General features: G+C 53.2%; 1 protein-coding gene and 1 long non-coding RNA gene across 3 annotated transcripts in view; one reads left to right on the plus strand and one right to left on the minus strand.

The window, feature by feature from the left end:
- Positions 1 to 716: 716 nt before the first annotated feature.
- The window catches only part of VWA1 (von Willebrand factor A domain containing 1), a 21,755-nt gene continuing 3,719 nt past the window's right edge, over positions 717 to 18,752 (minus strand). Inside the window, exons 1-7 of one of the 2 annotated variants that reach the window (XM_042032083.1) lie at positions 14,770 to 15,183; positions 14,572 to 14,692; positions 9,905 to 10,468; positions 4,919 to 5,197; positions 4,180 to 4,452; positions 2,966 to 3,235; positions 717 to 2,361 (exon numbers count right to left, since the gene is read on the minus strand). In XM_042032083.1, coding sequence (XP_041888017.1) covers positions 2,321 to 2,361; positions 2,966 to 3,235; positions 4,180 to 4,452; positions 4,919 to 5,197; positions 9,905 to 10,468; positions 14,572 to 14,692; positions 14,770 to 14,877 — 1,656 coding nt within the window. In that variant the 5' untranslated portion in view covers positions 14,878 to 15,183 and the 3' untranslated portion in view covers positions 717 to 2,320. Of the gene's footprint in view, positions 2,362 to 2,965; positions 3,236 to 4,179; positions 4,453 to 4,918; positions 5,198 to 9,904; positions 10,469 to 14,571; positions 14,693 to 14,769; positions 15,184 to 18,752 lie in introns of those variants that run through there. The other variant, XM_042032085.1, reaches the window with a different exon arrangement.
- On the plus strand, positions 15,491 to 17,379 carry LOC121666489. The gene is made up of 2 exons (XR_006016673.1): positions 15,491 to 15,879; positions 17,092 to 17,379. It is a non-coding gene; the product is annotated as an uncharacterized LOC121666489 (long non-coding RNA).

The following is an 18,752-nucleotide window of genomic DNA, read 5'->3' on the forward strand; positions in this document are numbered from 1 at the left end:
AAGCTTCCAGAGAAGGGGAGCGCAGGGAAACACGTCTCAGTGGTTTTGTGGGATAAAGTGCGGGATTTCCCATGGAAATCGTCTCCTTATCCAACTGCTTGGAGTGGGAAAGATGATAGGGAAGGCTTTAGAGAAGGGGAATTCTGTGGAAGTCAGAAACAGGTGGAATTCTGAAGCCCAAAATGGTGTAAAATGTAGAACACACCCGGGGCTGGGGATGCCCTCTGGAGTCTTTTTTTTTTCTTTAAATGTTCATGTTGCTTCCCAAATGCCCACTTAGAATCATGGAATCAAGGGATTTCCTGAGCTGGAAGGGACCCACAAGGATCAGAGTCCCAACTCCAAAAATCCCACCCTGTGCCTGAGGGTGGTTGTTCACAAATATTTACCAATTCTGCCAAGATTTCTGGGACTTTTACTCTTTGTCTCCTTGTAGAGCAATTCTTACTGGAACTGAGGCTTTATCGAGACCAACATATTTCTATTTTTATATTTCCAGCACATTTTGAGGGATGGGGGTAAAGTTTTGTGTAAACCAGATTATGAAGTCACGGGTAAAACACTTCCCAGTCTTTTAAAATTATGGTGATTTAACAGGGTGATCTCAGAAGCTTTTCCCAACTTTTATGATCCTATGAATGCCAGCTTTTTTTGCCCTGGAACAAAACCCACAATTCACAGATTTGCCATCAAGCACAAAGGAACCATTCAGCAGCTCTTGTATTTATATTTAATTGTCTTCAAAAGGGTGTGTTACAACCGGGGGGATGACACGTTAATGTATTCATAAACTATGCAGGGAGTTGTGCAAACTTAATTTCTGTCCTACAGCAAGAACAAACAAAATCATCTCGTTGCATGAGCGGTTCCAGGGGCTTTATCATCCCTTCAAGCACAGGCTCCACTGAGATTAATCAGTCACAAATGCACATTCCAAAGGAGGACACAAATCATGTGAAAATCTCTTTACAGAGTTAATGAGTGACTCACCTCCCTTCTATCCCTCTCTCCTGGACAAGACAGCCCAAGGAAAACGCTCCATAAAGGTGGAGATGAAGGATTCAGCTCTCAGGAGACAAGGTCAGGGATGAAAGTTCCTCTCAGCTGTGAAAGGAGCTGTTTTAAGAAGGGTTTGTGACGCTGCATGGGGCTCTCCAACAAACAGCACAGCTTCAAAAACAACTTCCACATGTAGGACAAATAAGCAATAAACTTAAAATAGAGCAGGTGTTACTGAGGGAGGGTGTTCCCACTGATGCTGGGGTTTAGCAGAGAACTATCTACATTTCTTTACAACCCTAAGCCCTGAACTTTGAAACCATTTGCTTGGTCACTAGGTATTTATATTTAATTTGTCTTTCTTTTTTCTCCCAGCTCCCCTTTCCAGAGTGGCGTAGCGACAGTGAGTTCAAGCCTGGGGCCGAAAGGGAAAGAATCAGATTTACTCTTCTCCCTTAAAACCCCTCATTTTTAAGTGTTGCTCAAGCTTAGCACTGGGTGGAAGCCCAAGACAAGACACCAGAGATGTGCTGAGTGTGTTCAGAGTGCAGAGGAATGATAGTGCTGGAGACTTACTGCCTGTAATTAGTCACAGAACAAGCTAATTAATCTCCATGAAGACAGCAGGAGTCCCATTTGGTGAAAAGAGGTTGCAGGAATGCCAGAGCAACCCAGTGCTGATGATCCAGGCAGGACCACACTGGTGTTTGAATGAGAAACAAAAATAACTGCTTTAGATGGTCTTGTCTGGCTTTTCTGGACTCTCGGCTGCTCCCTGAGGGCTGAGAGCCCTGCAGGGACCTGCTGGGGAAGCACATTCCCAGGATTTTTGCGTTTCCTGCTCTCTCACACTCCAGGTTCCCTGGCTGTTGGCAGCAGGAATGGATTTGGCCACGTGGAATCTTTCTGAGTGCCCTGGATGGAAGGCCAGGGCAGTGAACAGTCAAGTCCTGAACGTGCTCAGAAGCTGCAAAAATGAAACTGTCTCGACCTTTAATAAATAGAGAACAGGCAGCAAGCAAGCCATAGTGAGGATCCACCACTTTGCCTTGTGTTTGTTATTTGTCAGGCGTGTTTCTACACAGTGGGTACAGATTTGGCATCTTTTAGTCAGAGTGGTTGCTCCATCCAGCCAAGCCAAGCCTTCGAGCTTTGGGAGAGCTTGGCTGGGGACAGGCTTTGGGCTGGACAAGCAGGACACCTCAAGGGACAGCACAGGCTGGGAGATGAGGGGTTTTCCTCCCCTGACTCCTCCTTTTCGTCCAAGTCCTTGTCCAAGCAAGATCCCTTGCTCTGCTGGGAATCAGCTCGCTCCACTCTGTCACGCTCTCTGCGTGTGCCTGTATCCTTGGGCCTCTGTAGCTGGAAGAACACAAGGAACATCATGTCAGCTTTATCCACATCTGAGTCAGAGATCTCACCCCCGTGGGCATGTTTACTCTCACTCCAGCCCCTTGCTGGGAAAAAGGGGCTTCTGTTTAGCTTCTGTATAGCTTCTGGTTAGTTTTACTCCATCCTATCAGGAATCCTTTAACGTCCCTCACAGAAAGTGGTTTGTGGGCAGCAGAAGGAAGAAAGAAGAAGTGTTGTGTCTTAGTAACACATCTTTAACAGTGGCTTTAATAGCTGCCTGTCCCCTGGAAAGTGAAGGGCAACCAAGGCTTCAAATGACTTTTAAACAGCACTTTCCGATGCCCATGCCAGCTTTTAGCCTTATCCCCACCCTTGTTATCCCAAAGCAGCTCCAGGACTGTCTCCACTGTACACTTTTTCCCTCCTGCCTGCAATCAACTCCACTAGGAGGAGTCTTACTCCTAAAAATGGGGGAAAGAGCCCAACTTCGGTCAGTCCCTGTGGGGAAGCAAGACAGGTGATGAGCACAGAATATCCCGGCCCTGGAGGCTCCTCTGTGACCTCAGGGCTTCTCAGGATCCTTGTTTAAGGACGTGCCTCGCCCCCAGCTCACCTGGCTGCCTGTGCACGGTGCGGCAGAGCCTCTTGCCGGGCTGGTTCCTGTACACGGGCTGGACGCACACCTTGCCGGTGGTGCCCGAGGGCAGGTCGGTGAGCAGCACGCTGTGCACCTGCGGGGACACGCTGAGCACCGAGGAGGGGCCGCTCTGCCGCCGGCACCGCACGCGGTAACCCAGGACCGCCCCGTCGGCAGAGTCCCAGGAGGCTTTCAGGCTGCTGGGACCCACGTCCTCAAAGCGGAGGTGCCTCACCTTGGAGCCCTCTGGGGAGAAAAGATCCGTGTTGCTGCAGGACGTCGTGCCAGGGTGATCCCTACAGTTCCCTGCTCCCTGTGCCTCCCGAGGGGAATGCTGCCAGCCAGCCTGGGCTTTGGTGTAGGGATAAAATCACACTACATATCCCCACTGAAGGAGCTTGGCCTAATTAGTCCTTAATTTTGCCCTGGTACCAGCATAAGATGCTTTTTTTCCACACTGTTAGACACTGGCAGTCACATCCCACACCCTCAGCTGTGTCATCCCCTGAGCTCCTCACTCTTGAGTCCTGATAAGAGCCAGACTTTGCCTCCTGCAATATCTTCATAGGTACTTCTTAGAGCACAAGGTTCTGCTCATTAAACTTCTGCCCCTCTGATGCCAAGTCACACCAAGGAACAGGCACAGAGGGGACAGGAGGGAAAGGCACTTCTCTTTCTTCTTTCTTCCCCAGCAGGCTGGGGATGCTGTCTGGGGCCTTTTTTTCTTTAAATGTTCATACTTCCTCCCAAATGCACACTTAGAATCATAGGACCACGGAATATCCCAAGCTGGAAGGGATCCACAAGGATCCAAATCCTGGCTCCACACAGGACACCCCAATAATCCCACCTTTCTTCTTTGGGGAGAAGGGTTTGTGATGCCTCATGGGGCTCTCCATCTTCTATCTTCTCTCTTCTTTAGGGAGACTCCTGGATCTCCAGGCCTGGTTGTGACTGCAGCAGCAGCTCGGCCATACCCCATTGCAGCTGTCACTGTGTGTGTCTGGTTCTCCTTTGGCCCTTACACATCAGCTACATCCCAATGGCACATCCAGAGCTGCTCATGCAGCTTTCCCCTGTTATCCCACCCCAGTGACTGGATTCACTGACTCCTCTGGCCTCACCTGGAGGCAGGTGACCCTCTAGGGACACTCCAGGGACTCCTTGTGCTGCCACTTCCCCTCGCTCACCTTCCTGGGTGCAGGCTTTGGCTGACAGGGATTTCTCCTTCCCAGATCTATAGATTGCAGTCACTGTCACCAGGTAGGTGGTGTTGGGTGCCAGGTGCTCCACCACGGTGCTGTTGTGCCTCCCATCCACCTCCAGCACCTTCACTGAGTTCCCTGGGAGTGGTCCATACAGGACCTGGTAGCTGACCACGCTGTCCAGCACAGGAGCCCAGCTCACGTGGAAGCTGTGTGGCCCAGACTCTGAGATGAGAACCTGAACTGGGCTGATTTCCTCTGGAAGCAATGGAAAGAGATGTGAATGAGGATGTAATGAGTGTTACTGACCTGCACCATATTGGGCTTGAGTGATGTGGCATTAAAATCAACCCAGCAAGCGGGTGTTGATACTCCTCACACAGCTCAGCCCAAAGAAAAGGGTTTCTCTACCTGGGCAGAACAACTCAGCCAGAACTGTTCTTGTGTGCAGAAAATTAATATTGTGTACAAGTCCACCTTGACTTTGCCACCCCTGCCCAGGTTTTCAGTTTGACACCTTTTTCCAGGCTGCTACCCAGCATAAACCTGAGTTATTTTCTGCACAGAGAAGCTGCTTCCTGCTCCGAGTGCTCCCCCTCTCCTTCCGTCTCAAACCCTTACGTGGTTCCAGCACCCTCCATCTGCACCTCCTGCCTCAGGTAGGAGACAGGGATCATCTCCTTGTCCCCAAGGAGGGAATGCGTCCAAGCCATGCCCATTTTACCTGCCAGTGTCGTGACCCTTGTGGTCTGGGTGGGGAAGTAGTGCACGTTGGATTCAGGAATCAGAGCCACCTCATAAGTGGTTTCTGGTGCAAGGTCGCTGAGCACGAGGCTGGTGTGAGCCCCAGACACCTGCTGTGTCCTCTTCCTTGCCAGGTCAGCTGCTGGGGCATATTCCAGGGTGTAGTAGCCAGTTTCCTGGGAGAGAAGTTTGGGCCACAGCAGGCGGAAGCTGCTCGAGGTGATGTCTGTGGCATGGAGCCGGTTGGCTTGGATGACATCTGGAAGGGGGACAATGGCCAGAAATCACTGCTGACATCAACACCCAGAACATGGAACACCTGCAGTCCCAGCCCTTCTGGATGTGAGATGCAGCTGGCAGCATCAGTGTCACCAAATCCCTGTGGAAATCACCCACCAGCGAAACCAAACCACTCAATTCCTGTGTATGAAGCAGCCCAGAGTGTGAAGAACTCCATTTCTCCCTGCTCTCTGCCAGTGCCCAGTGGCCAGGAAGAAAGGGCAGCAACAGGGGACTGCCCAGCACTGCTGAGCCAGCTGGACCCATCCCAGCTGAGGTCACTCCTTGCAGGGCTTCACAGAGCTCCGTTGTTCGGTGACATTCAACACTCAGAGCCCTCTTGTGCCACCTCACCTCTCCCTGCCCCTGCACAGAGGCTTCTCTTCAAGGCTTGTGCTACCTTTGAGTTCCAGACCCCAAAGGCCAGGCACAAATACCTCTTGTGATGCTGGGCAGCTCCCTCAGCTCCCCCAGCTCCCTCTGCTACTTGACCCTTCCGATATGCATGCCCAGCCTATTTTGGGCTGAATCCCACTGTTCTCTGGTCTTCCAGAGGGGCAGAAACACACAGGACTTTGTTTCTAGCACCAGGGAAATGACATAGGAAGACAGGAAGATGCTCTTCTGTTTTTAAAGGATTTTTAGGAGCAGCCTGAGCTTTGAAGTGCTCCTAAATCCTTAAGATAGAACCTTCCAGCTCATGCTCACAGAGCTCTCTCTAGGTAGTCCTCACTGGCTCCCCATTGCACAGAGGTAAAGGGAGGCACAGAATGCCTCCCAAACCTGCAAGATGGGGCTGCTTTGCACTCCCAGACTTGTCCTTGAGCCGGGAGAGGATCAGCTCTCCTCCTCCGAGCTGCTCCGAGGCCCTGCCAGCTTCCCTGTACCAAATAAAACAGCCTCAGTTTTTCCTCTGAGCTGTTCCCTGGCTCTCCCAGGCAGGCAGGAACATTTCCCTGCTCTGTGCCCTGCCTGCTCCCATCCCATCCCATCCCATCCCAGCCAGCAGCACTCCACCCACTCGGAGGGTGGGAGGCAGGATCAGGAGTCCTGGGGCACTGCACCCTTCTGTGAGCCCCACAAACACCAGGGGCCAAGCCACGAAGGAACAGGGAGCACAGGAAAGGCCTCAGTCCTGCCAAAAATCCTGCCAAAAGCTCAGGGAATGGAAATAAGTGAGCTTGGAGGCAAGGACACTGTGAATAAATGGGGCAGAGCAAAGGACGGGGGGCAGGAAGCCCACAGTGAACAGCTCTGCCCCTTGTTGCCAGACCCCAGATGCCTTCAGCATACAAAGAGGGCAATAAACCCCAGAAAACAGATGTCCACAATGTGCTTCCCAGCCCCTCTGTTCCCAGAGGGAAGCAGCAAGTTAATATCCTGTGCTGGACCCAGCCAGTGCCTGCCTGGTGACACTCAGGGACAGCTTGTGACACACTTTCCCTCCACCTCCTGCCTCTTGGTGACTCGAGACACCACTTTGCAGCCACCAGTTTGTTGGCATCCTGTGAACTCTGCAGAGGTCAGGATCAGACTTGCAGGAATGCTGCTGGTTTCATGATTCGGGTAGGAAATGCAGCCAGGCAGGAGAACCTGTACTGATCTGGGTCTGTGGTCGCCCCTCTGAGAAGCTGCAGCTGGGATTTGGCACAAATCACTCAGGTTTCCTGGTTCTACTTCCCTGCTTTGATATGAATGGGGGGAAAGTTCTGATTCTGGGAGAGGGGACAACACTTCTCCATCGCCAGGGTGGACATTCAGGGTCTGAGATCACCCCCTCTGCTCACCTGCTTGGACTCAGTGCCAGGTGAGGACATCAGAGCACTCCAGGCTCAAAGCTTGCACTGCAGCAGGAGTCACCCAGGCCCTCGTTTCAGATCAGGAATGCATTGCCCACGTGTGGGACGTGGTGATGTTTGGGGCCTGCTGGGCACGCAGGCTCCTGCAGAGCTTGGCTCAGGAGGTGGTGCCAAAGGCTGGAACAAGTCAGCAGCCTCAGCTCAGCTGGGCTGAGTGCAGAGCGGGTGGCTGCAGGCACAGGACCTGATGTCACCTCACAGGAATGCCTTGGTTTCACAACACTGGGGGGTCCTTCCCCAGGACGAGAGCACCAAAAGCCATATTTTGGGTACAAATAAGATGCAACAGAAGGAGCCTGAGCTCCTCCACAGCCTGAGAACCTTCCCTTACTGCTGAGAAGGGTGGAGATCCCTGCCAGGAGCCAGCTGTGCCATAGCCAGGCTGGCTGGGAGCTGTGGCCTGCTGCATTCTGCAGAATTCTTCCATGTGCCAAGGAAAAACAGGCAGTGGACACACCCATGCATCCCCAGCCCCCGTCCTGCACCCCTGCACCGAGCAGCAGCAGCACTGCAGCTATTTCAGGTCCACCACATCTCAGGAGTCTCTCCCTGCAGAGATTGAGGCTTCTCAGCCCACCTGAGGCAGCAGCAGCAGCTTGGCAGGAACCCCTGCTGGAATATCTGTGGAGCAGGCACAAACACCTCATTCCTGGGAAGGAGATGGAAGGAGGAGAGCAACTCTTGACAAAGCTTGTTTGTGCCTCTGCGAAAGCCTCCACTGTTTTTTAACAGTAGCAGGAGATGAAGATAAGAGAGCAGTGATAACCAAACCAGTCTGGGCCATTCCAGAGCTGGAAAGGCCTAATTCCTGCGTGCCAAGGATCCTGCCTGTCCCTGCTATCCCAGGAGGGGTGGTGATTGAGGGCTGCCTCCTCCAGGTAGGGAACAGTGGATTTAAGTGGCTTTATTAAGGTGCAATCAGATGCTGTGACCAATGTCTGGCACTTTGCTTGAAGCACCAACCACTGGATTCACGTGGGAATCTCACCTTCCATTAAAATCCCAGCCTGGCAGATTTTAGACCTGCTGGATGCCCAGAATACTGCCCTCAGGCACAGCAGGGTAGTTGTGACCTTTGCAGATCTTGTGATCTTCAAGACAGCCTTATCTGCAGGAGAATTCTCATTTTTTTGGGAAGCTATTTTGGATTCAGGATGCACTAGACACTAAATCACCACTGAAACAAAATCCCTGGGGCTCTGCGGGGTGGCTGGGCCAGGAGGAGAGCTGATGGTGCTGCCCAAATCTCATGTGGGAGAGAAGTGGGTGTTTTTTGGGGGAGAACACAGTCCCTGGGAGTGGTTTTTCAAATGATTGTGATTGGAAACAGGAAGGAGTTGCTGCACACAGAGGATTCTGTGGAAAGGGTTACTGGGACACTGAAACCAGCTCCAAACCACCTCACACAGCAGAAGTCAAGGAAGGAAATCAGGATTTCCAATGGAGAGAGAACCTCCAGAAAAATCTGTGGGAAGTCTGCAAAGTCACAGTAACTCCCTCAGCATTCCAAACAAATCCAGAGGCATCTGGGAGGCTGAAGCAAACCCCAGGGGCAGTGCCCCTGGCAGCGCCCTTGGCTTCCAAAGCCTTTCCTGAGGCCTAGATCATGGCTTTGGGTCTCCTCAGAGCCTGTCCTAAGGCCCAGACCATGGCTTTGGGTCTCCTCAGAGCCTGTCCTAAGGCCCAGACCGTGGCTTTGGGTCTCCTCAGAGCCTGTCCTAAGGCCCAGACCGTGGCTTTGGGTCTCCTCAGAGCCTGTCCTAAGGCCCAGACCATGGCTTTGGGTCTCCTCAGAGCCTTTACTGGATGCTCTAAAAACCTGGAGTGCTGAAAACCCCAGTCTGCTGCTTGTTCCCTCTCACAGCAACCACCACAGCTCTACGAGGAACACAGAGGTAGCACTTGGCCTGCTGAGCCCAGCGAGGCAGGGCTGGGCTGTTCTTCCAAGGGCTGTGCTGGCCAAGTCAGGCCATGGATCTGGCGGATGTGGAACGTGTTATAACAGGGGATTTATGGAACAAAAACATTCCTTTCCTATAGTCTCAATGCTGACAGCAGGCACCATCTTTAATTGTGTTTTGTAAGAGAACAACTGCAGGAGTTGGAGATCTCAGCCCTTGACGGTGTATTTAGGGAGTCAGATCTGTCCTAGGCAAGAGCTGGAGGGAGCTGACAGGACCAGATCCTTGCCAGGCACACAAATCCCATTTTGGATGTGTTCAACACGTTTGTGTTCCTCCACCTCCATCAGCTGGCACAGAGCCAGGCAACATTTTAGAGAAAAAAAAAAATCACCCTGAATGTGAAAATCAACTCAAGGAGCTCAGGCACTTTGTTTCCACCATCAGCAGCCTCTTGCTGAGGTGAAATCATTGCTTTTTGGGAAACCTTTGGTTAACAACCTGTGCAGGTGGGGGCATTTTCCTGCTCTGCCTGGGTTGTGCAGATGCCTGACCTGCATGACTCGTTCCAAAGACTTGTGGGGTTTTTAGGAATTCAGGTATTTTGCTGCCCGAGTTCCTCATTCCCAGCTGAACTCCTCACAAACACAAGTTCATCTCACCCACAGCTCTGCAGAAGGGAATTTGTCCCATTCAGTCAGATATTCCAAGGGGAATATATTTGTCCCACACCTCCCAGAACCTTGGTTTATACTTGCACCTGTAGCATTGTGGACAAACCCCCCCCCCCAGTTTGCCAGAACAGCACTTTTGGGTCAGGATGACCACTGATTTTGGGAGATTCTCCCACTGCCCACCCCACAGAGCCAAACACGAACCTATCCTCAGCCCTGCTGCCACCTCCCAGTGCCCCCCACCCCAGCCTACCTAGGATGCCATCCCTGAGCTCCTTGGTGATGATGGGCAGGTCATCCACGTCCACAAAGTGCAGGTGTTTGTCCGAGGGCTGGCTGGCAGCAGCCGAGAGCTCCAGGAAGTTGCTGCGGCCGGTGCTCACGATGAACACCGTCACCCCCATGTCCTTCAGCAGCTGCATGGGCTCCGAGATGTCATCCGTGGAGAAGCCATCTGTCACCCACACCAGCACCTTGGGCACGTCTGGCCGGGCCCCAGCCTCACCACTGAAGAGCTTTTCCTTGGCGTAGCTCAGCGCTTTGCCTGTGTTGGTGTCACCCATGAGCTGCCGCGTGTCCCGGATGGCTTTTCTCAGGGTGCCACTGGTCAGGTACTGGTCAAACGGGAACTCCATGGTGGGCGTGGTGCTGATGTGGATGATGCTGGTCTGGACGTCCCTGGGGCCAAAGGTGAAAGGGTGCAAAAGGTCCCACATGAATTCCTTGACCCTGGAGAACTCATAGTGGGAGACACTGGCAGAACTGTCCAGCAGGAAGAGGAGGTCCCCCTCTGTGTTGGAAATGGGTGGCTGGGGACCTGGTAGGGGAGAGAGAGGGAACAGCGTTAGGAGAATGGTGTGAACCCAAAACCTGCACAGGCACGTGCTAGGAAAGCTTGGTTATCTTGTGCCAAATCCCAGGATTCAGGGAGAGGTGCTGGCTGAGACGGCAGAGGCACAGCGGATCTCTGGGAGCAACAGGAGAGATCAGACAGAGCCTTCAGAAATGGGGGAAGTTAAAGATACCTGGAGGTGATTATTTACAAGGGCATGGAGTGACAGAGTGACAGGGCAAGCTTCAAACTGACAGGGAGGAGGCTTGGATGGGATATTTGGAAAAAATTCTGTGAGGGTGGTGGGGCCCTGGCACGGGGTGCCCAGAGAAGCTGTGGCTGCCCCTGGATCCCTGGAAGTGTCCAAGGCCAGGGTGGATGGGGCTGGGAGCAACCTGGGATAGAGGAAAGTGTCCCTGCCTGTGGTAAAGAGTGGAATGAGATGATCTTGAAGGTCCCTTCCAACCCCAACCCTTCCCTGATCCTGTGACCAGGCTGGAGAGACCTGCAGCCCAGCTGGATGCCAGCCAGCTCCGTGTGACCCAGCACAGCTCACCCTGTGCCACAGACACTCCCCCGCAGCGCCCTGGCGCTCAGAGCCGAGCAGAAAACGAAAGTGAAGTCCAGGAATGACCACATCACCCAGCGGAGCTGAACTGTGACCGCACAGGTCCCTGCTCCTGGATCCCAGAGCTCCCAGTGGCATTCCAGCAGGGCTTTGCTTCGTGCTGCTGGCTGCACAAAGCAAGGCAAACCACGGCTCTGAGCTCTCCCCTCTGCTGGAAGGAGGACAAGCCACTGGTTTGGCTGGCAGGACACGGGGAGAGATCTTGGCAACGCGGGGTTGTTCTTCCCTCTGCTCCTCACCGGTTTGAGAAGTGTCCCTCGCTTCCCAAATGTTGCAACAAGCAGCTGGGAGAGCTTCTGGCACTGGCAGGGCAGGGATCAATGGCCAAAGGACGCTGCTTGCGGCAGTAAACAACAGGGTCATGTGCACGAGCACTGGGAGGGGAATTGGGAATCCACCCTGAGGGAGCAGAAATCCAGCTGCTGCCAGAGCTACCTGCATGGGGAACACCCGGGTGAGCACAGTGTGAGACACCAGAGAACAGAGGAGACTCACGGCTGTGTCCTTCTGTCTGTACCCTGCAGCTCTGGGGCACCCAGAGAGCCAGGCATCCCATTAGCATCCCTTAGTTTTCCCCATCACTCACTGCTGGGAATAGCTGTGTTAATTAGGAAGAGCACCAGTCTGCCACCACAGGGTTCTGCCTTGGTTCACAAAGCCAGCAGCTAAACCCACCGGCGGACAGGGGTGTATTTTGGAGCTGAAGGGACCCTCTGTGGGTGGAGCAGACGGCTTCTCCTTCATTCGAACACCACCCCACCTGTAACACCCAGTCCTGCCTGAGATGGAAACAAATTCCTCCCATTCAGCAGAAAGAATCCATAAAAAAATCGAGACAAAAGCTCTCCCCCCCATCCAGAATGTGGCAACGCTTAAAAAGTGACTGGACACTGCATTGTCCCCCCGTGCAGGTCCAGGCTTTCAATTCCCTCATCCTTCCTTCTGCTCCTTGTCCTGCATCCAGTACAAACATGCCATCCATGCCAGAGGTGGGGCCGTGGAGGTTTGGTACCAGCAAATCCCTGCTTACGAAAGCTGCTGCTGTTTTCAGGCACTTTCCTCACTTTACACCTCTTGGCATGGTGCCAGATGAGGATTTCTCACTCTCCAGGGGGGATTTGGAGGGAAAGGGGCATCCATGAGCACTTCCCTGCCTCCTGAACTGCCAGGAATAACTGCAGACCTCATCACTGCGCTCTGCCTGAGCCTGGGGAGTGACACGGGACACGTGGCAGGGTCCTGTTGTCACTCCCTGCGTGATGCCCGGTCAGTGCACTCGGATCAGAAGTGTTTTGAAGGGCTGGAGATGGGAGCAAAATGTCACTATGGAAACACAACGCTGCCTGCTGGCTTTTCCAGGAGGAAAACAGCTGGCCAGACTTCCCCGTGATGCTGACAGGAGACATCCGCTCACAGAGCTCCCCGCGCTCTCAGCTGGGAGCTGAACACACTCCACACGCCTGATTTACACGGGCTTGGAGCTCGTGGGGCTCAGTTACAGCCAAACCAGATCATGTCCTGTCTGGGTTAACTGTGTTTGACATCCTACGTTCGTCTTCTCCTCTCGCTGCTTGGCCACGCAAGGGAAAAAGTTCTGCAATGAGAGGGAGGCAGGAGGAACTGAGGAACACAGGCTGAGCTTCCCTGTGGCCCCTCTGGATCACAGTGAGAGGCAGGAGGAGGAAGGCAGCACCTCTCCCTGGCAGAGAATTGTCCCCCCAAGCCACCCAGGAGGGGTTTTACATTTCCAACCACGCCACAGGCCCCATGGGAGATGGGGAGGTCACCTGCGTGATGAAGGGCTGACATCCACCTAGCACAAAATACTTGGGTGGTTAAAAGCCTTTGGAGGCTCCAGCTCACTCATGGCAGAGTTCAGGCTGAGAAATGGCCCTTCAGACAAATCCCAACAGCAGGAGGGGAGCTGTGCTGCCACCTCTCATGATCTTTCCATGAGTTTCACTCTCTCTGCTGTTCTGGGATTGTGGAATTGTGCCAGTGCTTCAGAGGGCAGTAAGTGCAGGGTCCCCACAAAGTGTGTATGGATGGGCCATGTCTTTATTTTTCACTCACAATACCAACATCCCCATCATTTTCTGCTGATGCCAGCCCAGGAGACAACGATCAAATTCCATTTATCCAAACCCAAACTATCAAAAGGTTGTACTTTACACTGATGCAGCAGAGATCTGAACCTGGACCCCAAGAGGGAATTGGGGGAATTGGTGATTCTGCCTTGGCTTTGTGCACGAATCCAGTACCCATTGTCCAGAACAATCCAATCATTCCTGAGCGTGTGGAAGCATCAGTGGCCACCCAGCAGCTTCCTCACTTTGCCCACTGCACATCACTAACACGCACACTTTGCCTCTGGAGCAGGGCACAGTCCCTCTGGAATGCCACGGCTGGCTTTGTCACACACCCTGAAGCTCTGAGCATTGTTTAGAGCCTGGGTTGGGAAAATGCCACACAATCCCGGGGCAGCAGGATGGCAGGACAACGGGAATAGCTGCTGCCTGGGTGGACTTGGAGCGCTGGGACAATGCCAGGAGCAGCAGCACCAGTCCTGCCCCAGGGTGAGACACCGAGGGACAGAACCCAGCACGCTGTGAGGGATCTGAGCCCCAGCCCCAGGGTGGGACACCAAGGGACAGAACCCAGCACGCTGTGAGGGATCTGAGCCCCAGCCCCAGCCTGGGACACTGAGGGACACTGAGGGACAGAACCCAGCACCCTGTGAGGGATCTGAGCCCCAGCCCCAGGCTCTCTGTGTACCAGCAGCACAGTCAGACCCCAGCAGTCCGGGCTGCAGAGTCTGAGGAGCTCCTGTCCAGGCAGACACGAGTTCCCTCTCCTTTCCCAGGTGCAGTGAGAACCAGACACAACCTGCAGCCACAGGTTCTCCCCTGGTGAGCACAGGGCAGGACAAAACGAATCGCGGCAGCTCAGCCACCACGACGTGGGATGAGTCCCTGCCCAGGGACCAGGAATGAGACATCCATCTCCTCCACGTCCCTTTCCCCGCTGTCAGCTCTGCAGGACTGCCCCATTCTCATTTTCCATGAGCAGTATCCAAGAGAAAGCGTTTTAAAGAGGAGCTGTAATGATTGAATTACAGAGATTAGCAAGAGAACATCGTGTTAATCACTAGCTTGACTTCTCTCAGTGCCTGTCCCCCAGTCCAGCGAGGAGGGAGGACTTTCTCCATATGATTTACTCTAAATTCTGCAAATTTGTGAAAGTTTGCTTTTCCCCACTGGAAACAAACGCGACAGAATTACTTTCTAACAGGCAATTGCAGACAGGTTTGTTTCTTGTACACAAGTACCTCTAAACACCTAAAGCAGCACTGTAGCCTCAGCTTTTATTCTGAAAAGGGTTTGCGAGGAGCTCTGAGGAGCAGGAGGCATGAAATGGGGTAAAGTACCGCAGGAACGCCTTCGCCTTTGCAGGCACTCACCTGGCTCAGGTGTGTCCTGTCCTGCAGCAAACCGCAGCCACAGACCAAGGGAGAGCACTGCCTTGGCCAGCATGGCAAAGCCTGGTCCTGGGCAAACTACCTTAAATCCGCCAGCTGGGCTCTGTGGAGGCAGAGGAAAAGCTTGAGATCAGTCATAGTCCGGATCCACCAGATCCCGGCGCGATCCCACTTCCATGCCTTGAGATCTCCGCCCGCTCCCCGCCGTGTGTTTTGCTGGGCTGTGGTGCGAGCTCTGGCTCCTGGAGGCAATTCTCCTTCCTCCCCCCCCACTCCTTTTAGAGTCATAAATCCATCTTGACAGGAATAGCTGGAGGAGAGGCACACGCAGCGCTCCTGCCGCTCTTCCTCTGCCGAGTTAAGCTTGCCCCAGGAGCGAGGGTTCGCTGTGTGCAGCTGGGGCTGGTTTGGAAAATATATCCCTATAGATAAAACTTTGGCCCTGCGAGGCACTGGCAGCAGGCCAGTTACCGGGAGGGGAAGAAAAAGGAAAGAAAAGCTGCAAGAAATCCAAAGCTCTCCGCTCTGGAATGAGCTGGAAGAAGGAAAAACACGTTTATAAAGGCAAGAAAGAGTAGAAAGGCTGGGGAGCTGCCCTGCCCTGGGAATATTGGCTAATCTTCTGGGAGGAGCATTCCACAGGTCCTAGTGCTACCCTCCCACGGGCTAGGGGACAGCCGGAGCCTGTGTCCCCTGGGGAAGGGCTGCTGGGGTCACCAAGGCACCCAGAGCCTGCGGGAAGGGGCTGCTGGTGGTGGGAAAGGGCAGGGAGCAACATTGGGAATTGCAGCTGGCACAGGAACAGCCCAGGGATCATCTCCCTCAGCGTGGAGTTAAGTACGGACTCGAGTCCGGGGTTCTGGGGGAAAGGGGGCTCACAGCCTAAAGATAAACCCGTGATTAGCCTCTCAGTGGATGAGGGGAGAGGAGCAAACACCAAAGACCCCAAGGTCCAGCTTCTCCGTGCCCCTGTGTGCAGGGCATTTGTGCCAGAGCATAAAGAAATCAAACCCAATCCCCCTTCCCGTGCCTGTCCTGCTCTCCTTGCATCTGCACTTGGCTCCCACTCATCAGGTGAGGTGACAACAATTCTCTTTCCTCTTTCCACTGTAGGTTTTTGCCTCTGGACAGGTCCAGGATGTTACCAGCGGAGGGAAAAGCTGGAAAATTACATCCAGTTATGAAGAGATCCATCGATCATCATCTCCTTAACATGGGGAGTGACCAGCAGGCCAGGCTGAAAGGCAGCAAAGAAGGGATGTCTGGAAGCTTTTGGGATTTTGGATACTGGTGAGCAATATTTCCTCCAATTTTATTTTCTCTCCCCCTGGGAACTGTAAAAAAAAACATTAGGGGCCAAGGAGAGCACAGAGTGGAAAAAAGTTGTATCCAAACTCATCCACCAAATGGAAAGTCACAACAGGCTGGAGATCCAATTAAAACCCATGGATTCAGACAGCTGAGGGCACTTGTTTGTGTTCCCCTCCCAGTCTGGGACCCATCTGCATCCCGAGGGAGCTGACAGCACCAGGCTGTTCCATAACTCAGTCCATGCAGCCCTGTGGTGGTGCCAGCCTCACCCAGGGGTCCATACAGGCTGGAATCAGCATTATCCCAGGTTTTAAGGGAATGGGATATCCCTGCTCTCACTCTGAGATCCCCTTCCTGAGGCAGGGAAGCTCCAGGCTCTGGTGGCAAAGGAGCTTCCAGGGGAAATGACACAGCAAAGCAAATCCCACAGCAAAGCAAATCCCACACGGTCTGATCCCCCAGTCTGAGCAAATCCATCCATTCCTGCTGCACAGATTCCCACTCGATTCAGGGGCTGCTGCATTGACCAAGAAGGAAAAATGTTTTCCAAGCCCCTGCTGAGTTCAGAACTTTCCCAGTCTCATCCTGGTTCTCTGCTGGTGTTTCTGTCCTTGCTGTTCTCCCACTGGCTGGATTCTGGAGCTGGGACATGGCAGGGGTGGGCTGGAGGAAGCAGGGAATGGAGGTAATGGAAGGAAATCATCTCCATGTACCCACCTGCCCTAGCCAAGGGCTCGGGATGTGCATCTGAGAGCCCTGAAAGCCAGTCCCAGCACATTTCCAGCCCATTTTCTCAGCCCATTGTCTCCCATTTTTCTTTGTCCCATTGCAAATCCGTTTGCTTCTCATCAGCTGACCCAGACATCCACCTGCTCCCATCCCATCCCATCCCATCCCACCCTCCTTCTGCCCCATCTTCAGACCCATCCAGAGCCCCTTGATTAGGGTTGGTGGATACATGGAGATGATTTCCTTCCATTACTCACTTCCCAAGGAAGTGTTGCTCATCTCAGAATAATTCCCTGGGTTTTTGCCAGTTTATCCCTGAGGATGCCATTCCCACCCTGGAGCCTGGAGACACTTCAGCCTTTATTTCCCTCTAAGTCCTGCTGGGATAGGTGCAAGCAGGAAAAAGCAGCCTGGAAAATAATTAGATCTTAAAGGGTTTAGGGTTATTTTTAAACTTTACAGGAACTGGCAAATCCTGTTTCCAGTAAGCCTGGTGCCTGTGCTTGTGCTGATTCTTTCCTGGATGCATCATGCACTCTGGAGCCAGAGGTGCCACTCCAGATTTGCTCCTGTTGAAATCCCAGCTTCCCATCACTTCTAAGCTCAAATTCTCCACCTGCCATGGGTTTGGCCAAAATTCCCCCAGGGTGATCCCCTTCTCCCTGTGCCAAGCTGCAGAACAGCTCAGGAACAATGGATAATTGTAAGAAAAAACCTAAAAAAACTCAAATAAAACCACCACCAACCAATCAACCATATTTTGATTGTGATGTTGCTGGGGCTCAGGTATTTTGTAGAGCCCTCAGTGCCTGGGAAGGTTTTGGAGGTTTTTCTGCAGCTGCCGCGACGTTCCGGGGATGTAAACAATCCCCAATTTCTGAAGAGATGCAACATCCTCTTCTCTGAGATGAATTCCTGCAGCTGGAACAAACAGGCTTTTGGGAACACAGCCTTGTTTGAGCTCCACATCTGCGGGTTTGTTTGGAGGGGTATCTATATATGGCAGTTTGGAAATTCCCCATTTGGAAAGGAAGCAAAGCAGCTTTGGGGGGGTGAGGAGGGTGAAAACTTCCCCTGGAACTCCAGGGAAGGCTTGTGCAGCCCCAGCACAGGTGGGAAGTCACCCAAGGAGCTGGGAATCCAAGTGGACAGATTGGGCTGGAAGTCCGGCCCTTGCCCAGCTCTTATCAGCCCAGTTGTGGCTCAGAGGATGCTGAGAGCAACAGAAATACCAACATCAACTCCAGGTTTTCCCCCAAAATGACCAGGAGCAGCTCATCCAATGTGTTTCACACTTAATTTCTGCTCAGCTGCAGGCTTGTGGCTGAAAGGCACCAAGTTCAACTCCCTGACCCCGGCAATGCCAGCCTGACTTCCAGCCCGGGGTCAGGCCTCACGTCTGCCACTTCTCAGTTGTCTCTGTGCCACGTAGGGCTCAGCCTCGAGTCATCTCTTATTTTCATTTGACTCCAAAGACAAACTACAAAAATAGATGTGTTTACTCGCAGCATGCCCCAGGTTTATGTTTCTCAGAAGATAAGCAGTGCTAGGAATGACTCCTCAGTGAGGTAAGGCCTAGCTTATAGATGATCTCTTTTATCCCAAAGCTCCCTAAAAAGCCACGCAGCACAAGAACTCAGCCACTTCTGGGCTGAAGAGCAGCAGCCTGAGCTCTGAGCCCTGACTTCTGGGTGCCTCAAGGCCAGAGATTTAATTTTCTCCTTGCTCCTGCCTGGGACTGCTGTAATTCCACAGCTGGAGCAGAGAACCCCTCACAGGGCAAACCAGGAGAAACAGCAAAGGACAATGTGGATCATGTCTCTCTCAGGGGCTCCTGGATCTCTCCTGTTGTCAGGTAGGTCAGAAATAGCCCAGTTCCTGTGAGGGCTGCCCTGGGTGTGCAGCAGCTGAGCTGGGAGCTCTGGGGTTGTCAGAACTCATCCCCCACCCCTCTGCAGAGATGCCAGTGCTGTCCTCAGGCAGGGAGGAGCTGGCAGGGAGATCTGTGCCTCTGCTTCACCCTCAGCTTTCCCTCAGCCAGGACGAGGAGGCGGAGAAGCCTGGGAAACACTGATCCCCAAATAACCAGGCAGGACACGGCCTCAGGAACACTGACCCCCCAA

Source organism: Corvus kubaryi, unplaced genomic scaffold, assembly GCF_017639235.1.
Source record: "Corvus kubaryi isolate FWS band 111438036 unplaced genomic scaffold, C.kubaryi_AGA036_p1.0 37352, whole genome shotgun sequence".
NCBI classification, from domain to species: Eukaryota; Metazoa; Chordata; class Aves; order Passeriformes; family Corvidae; genus Corvus; species Corvus kubaryi.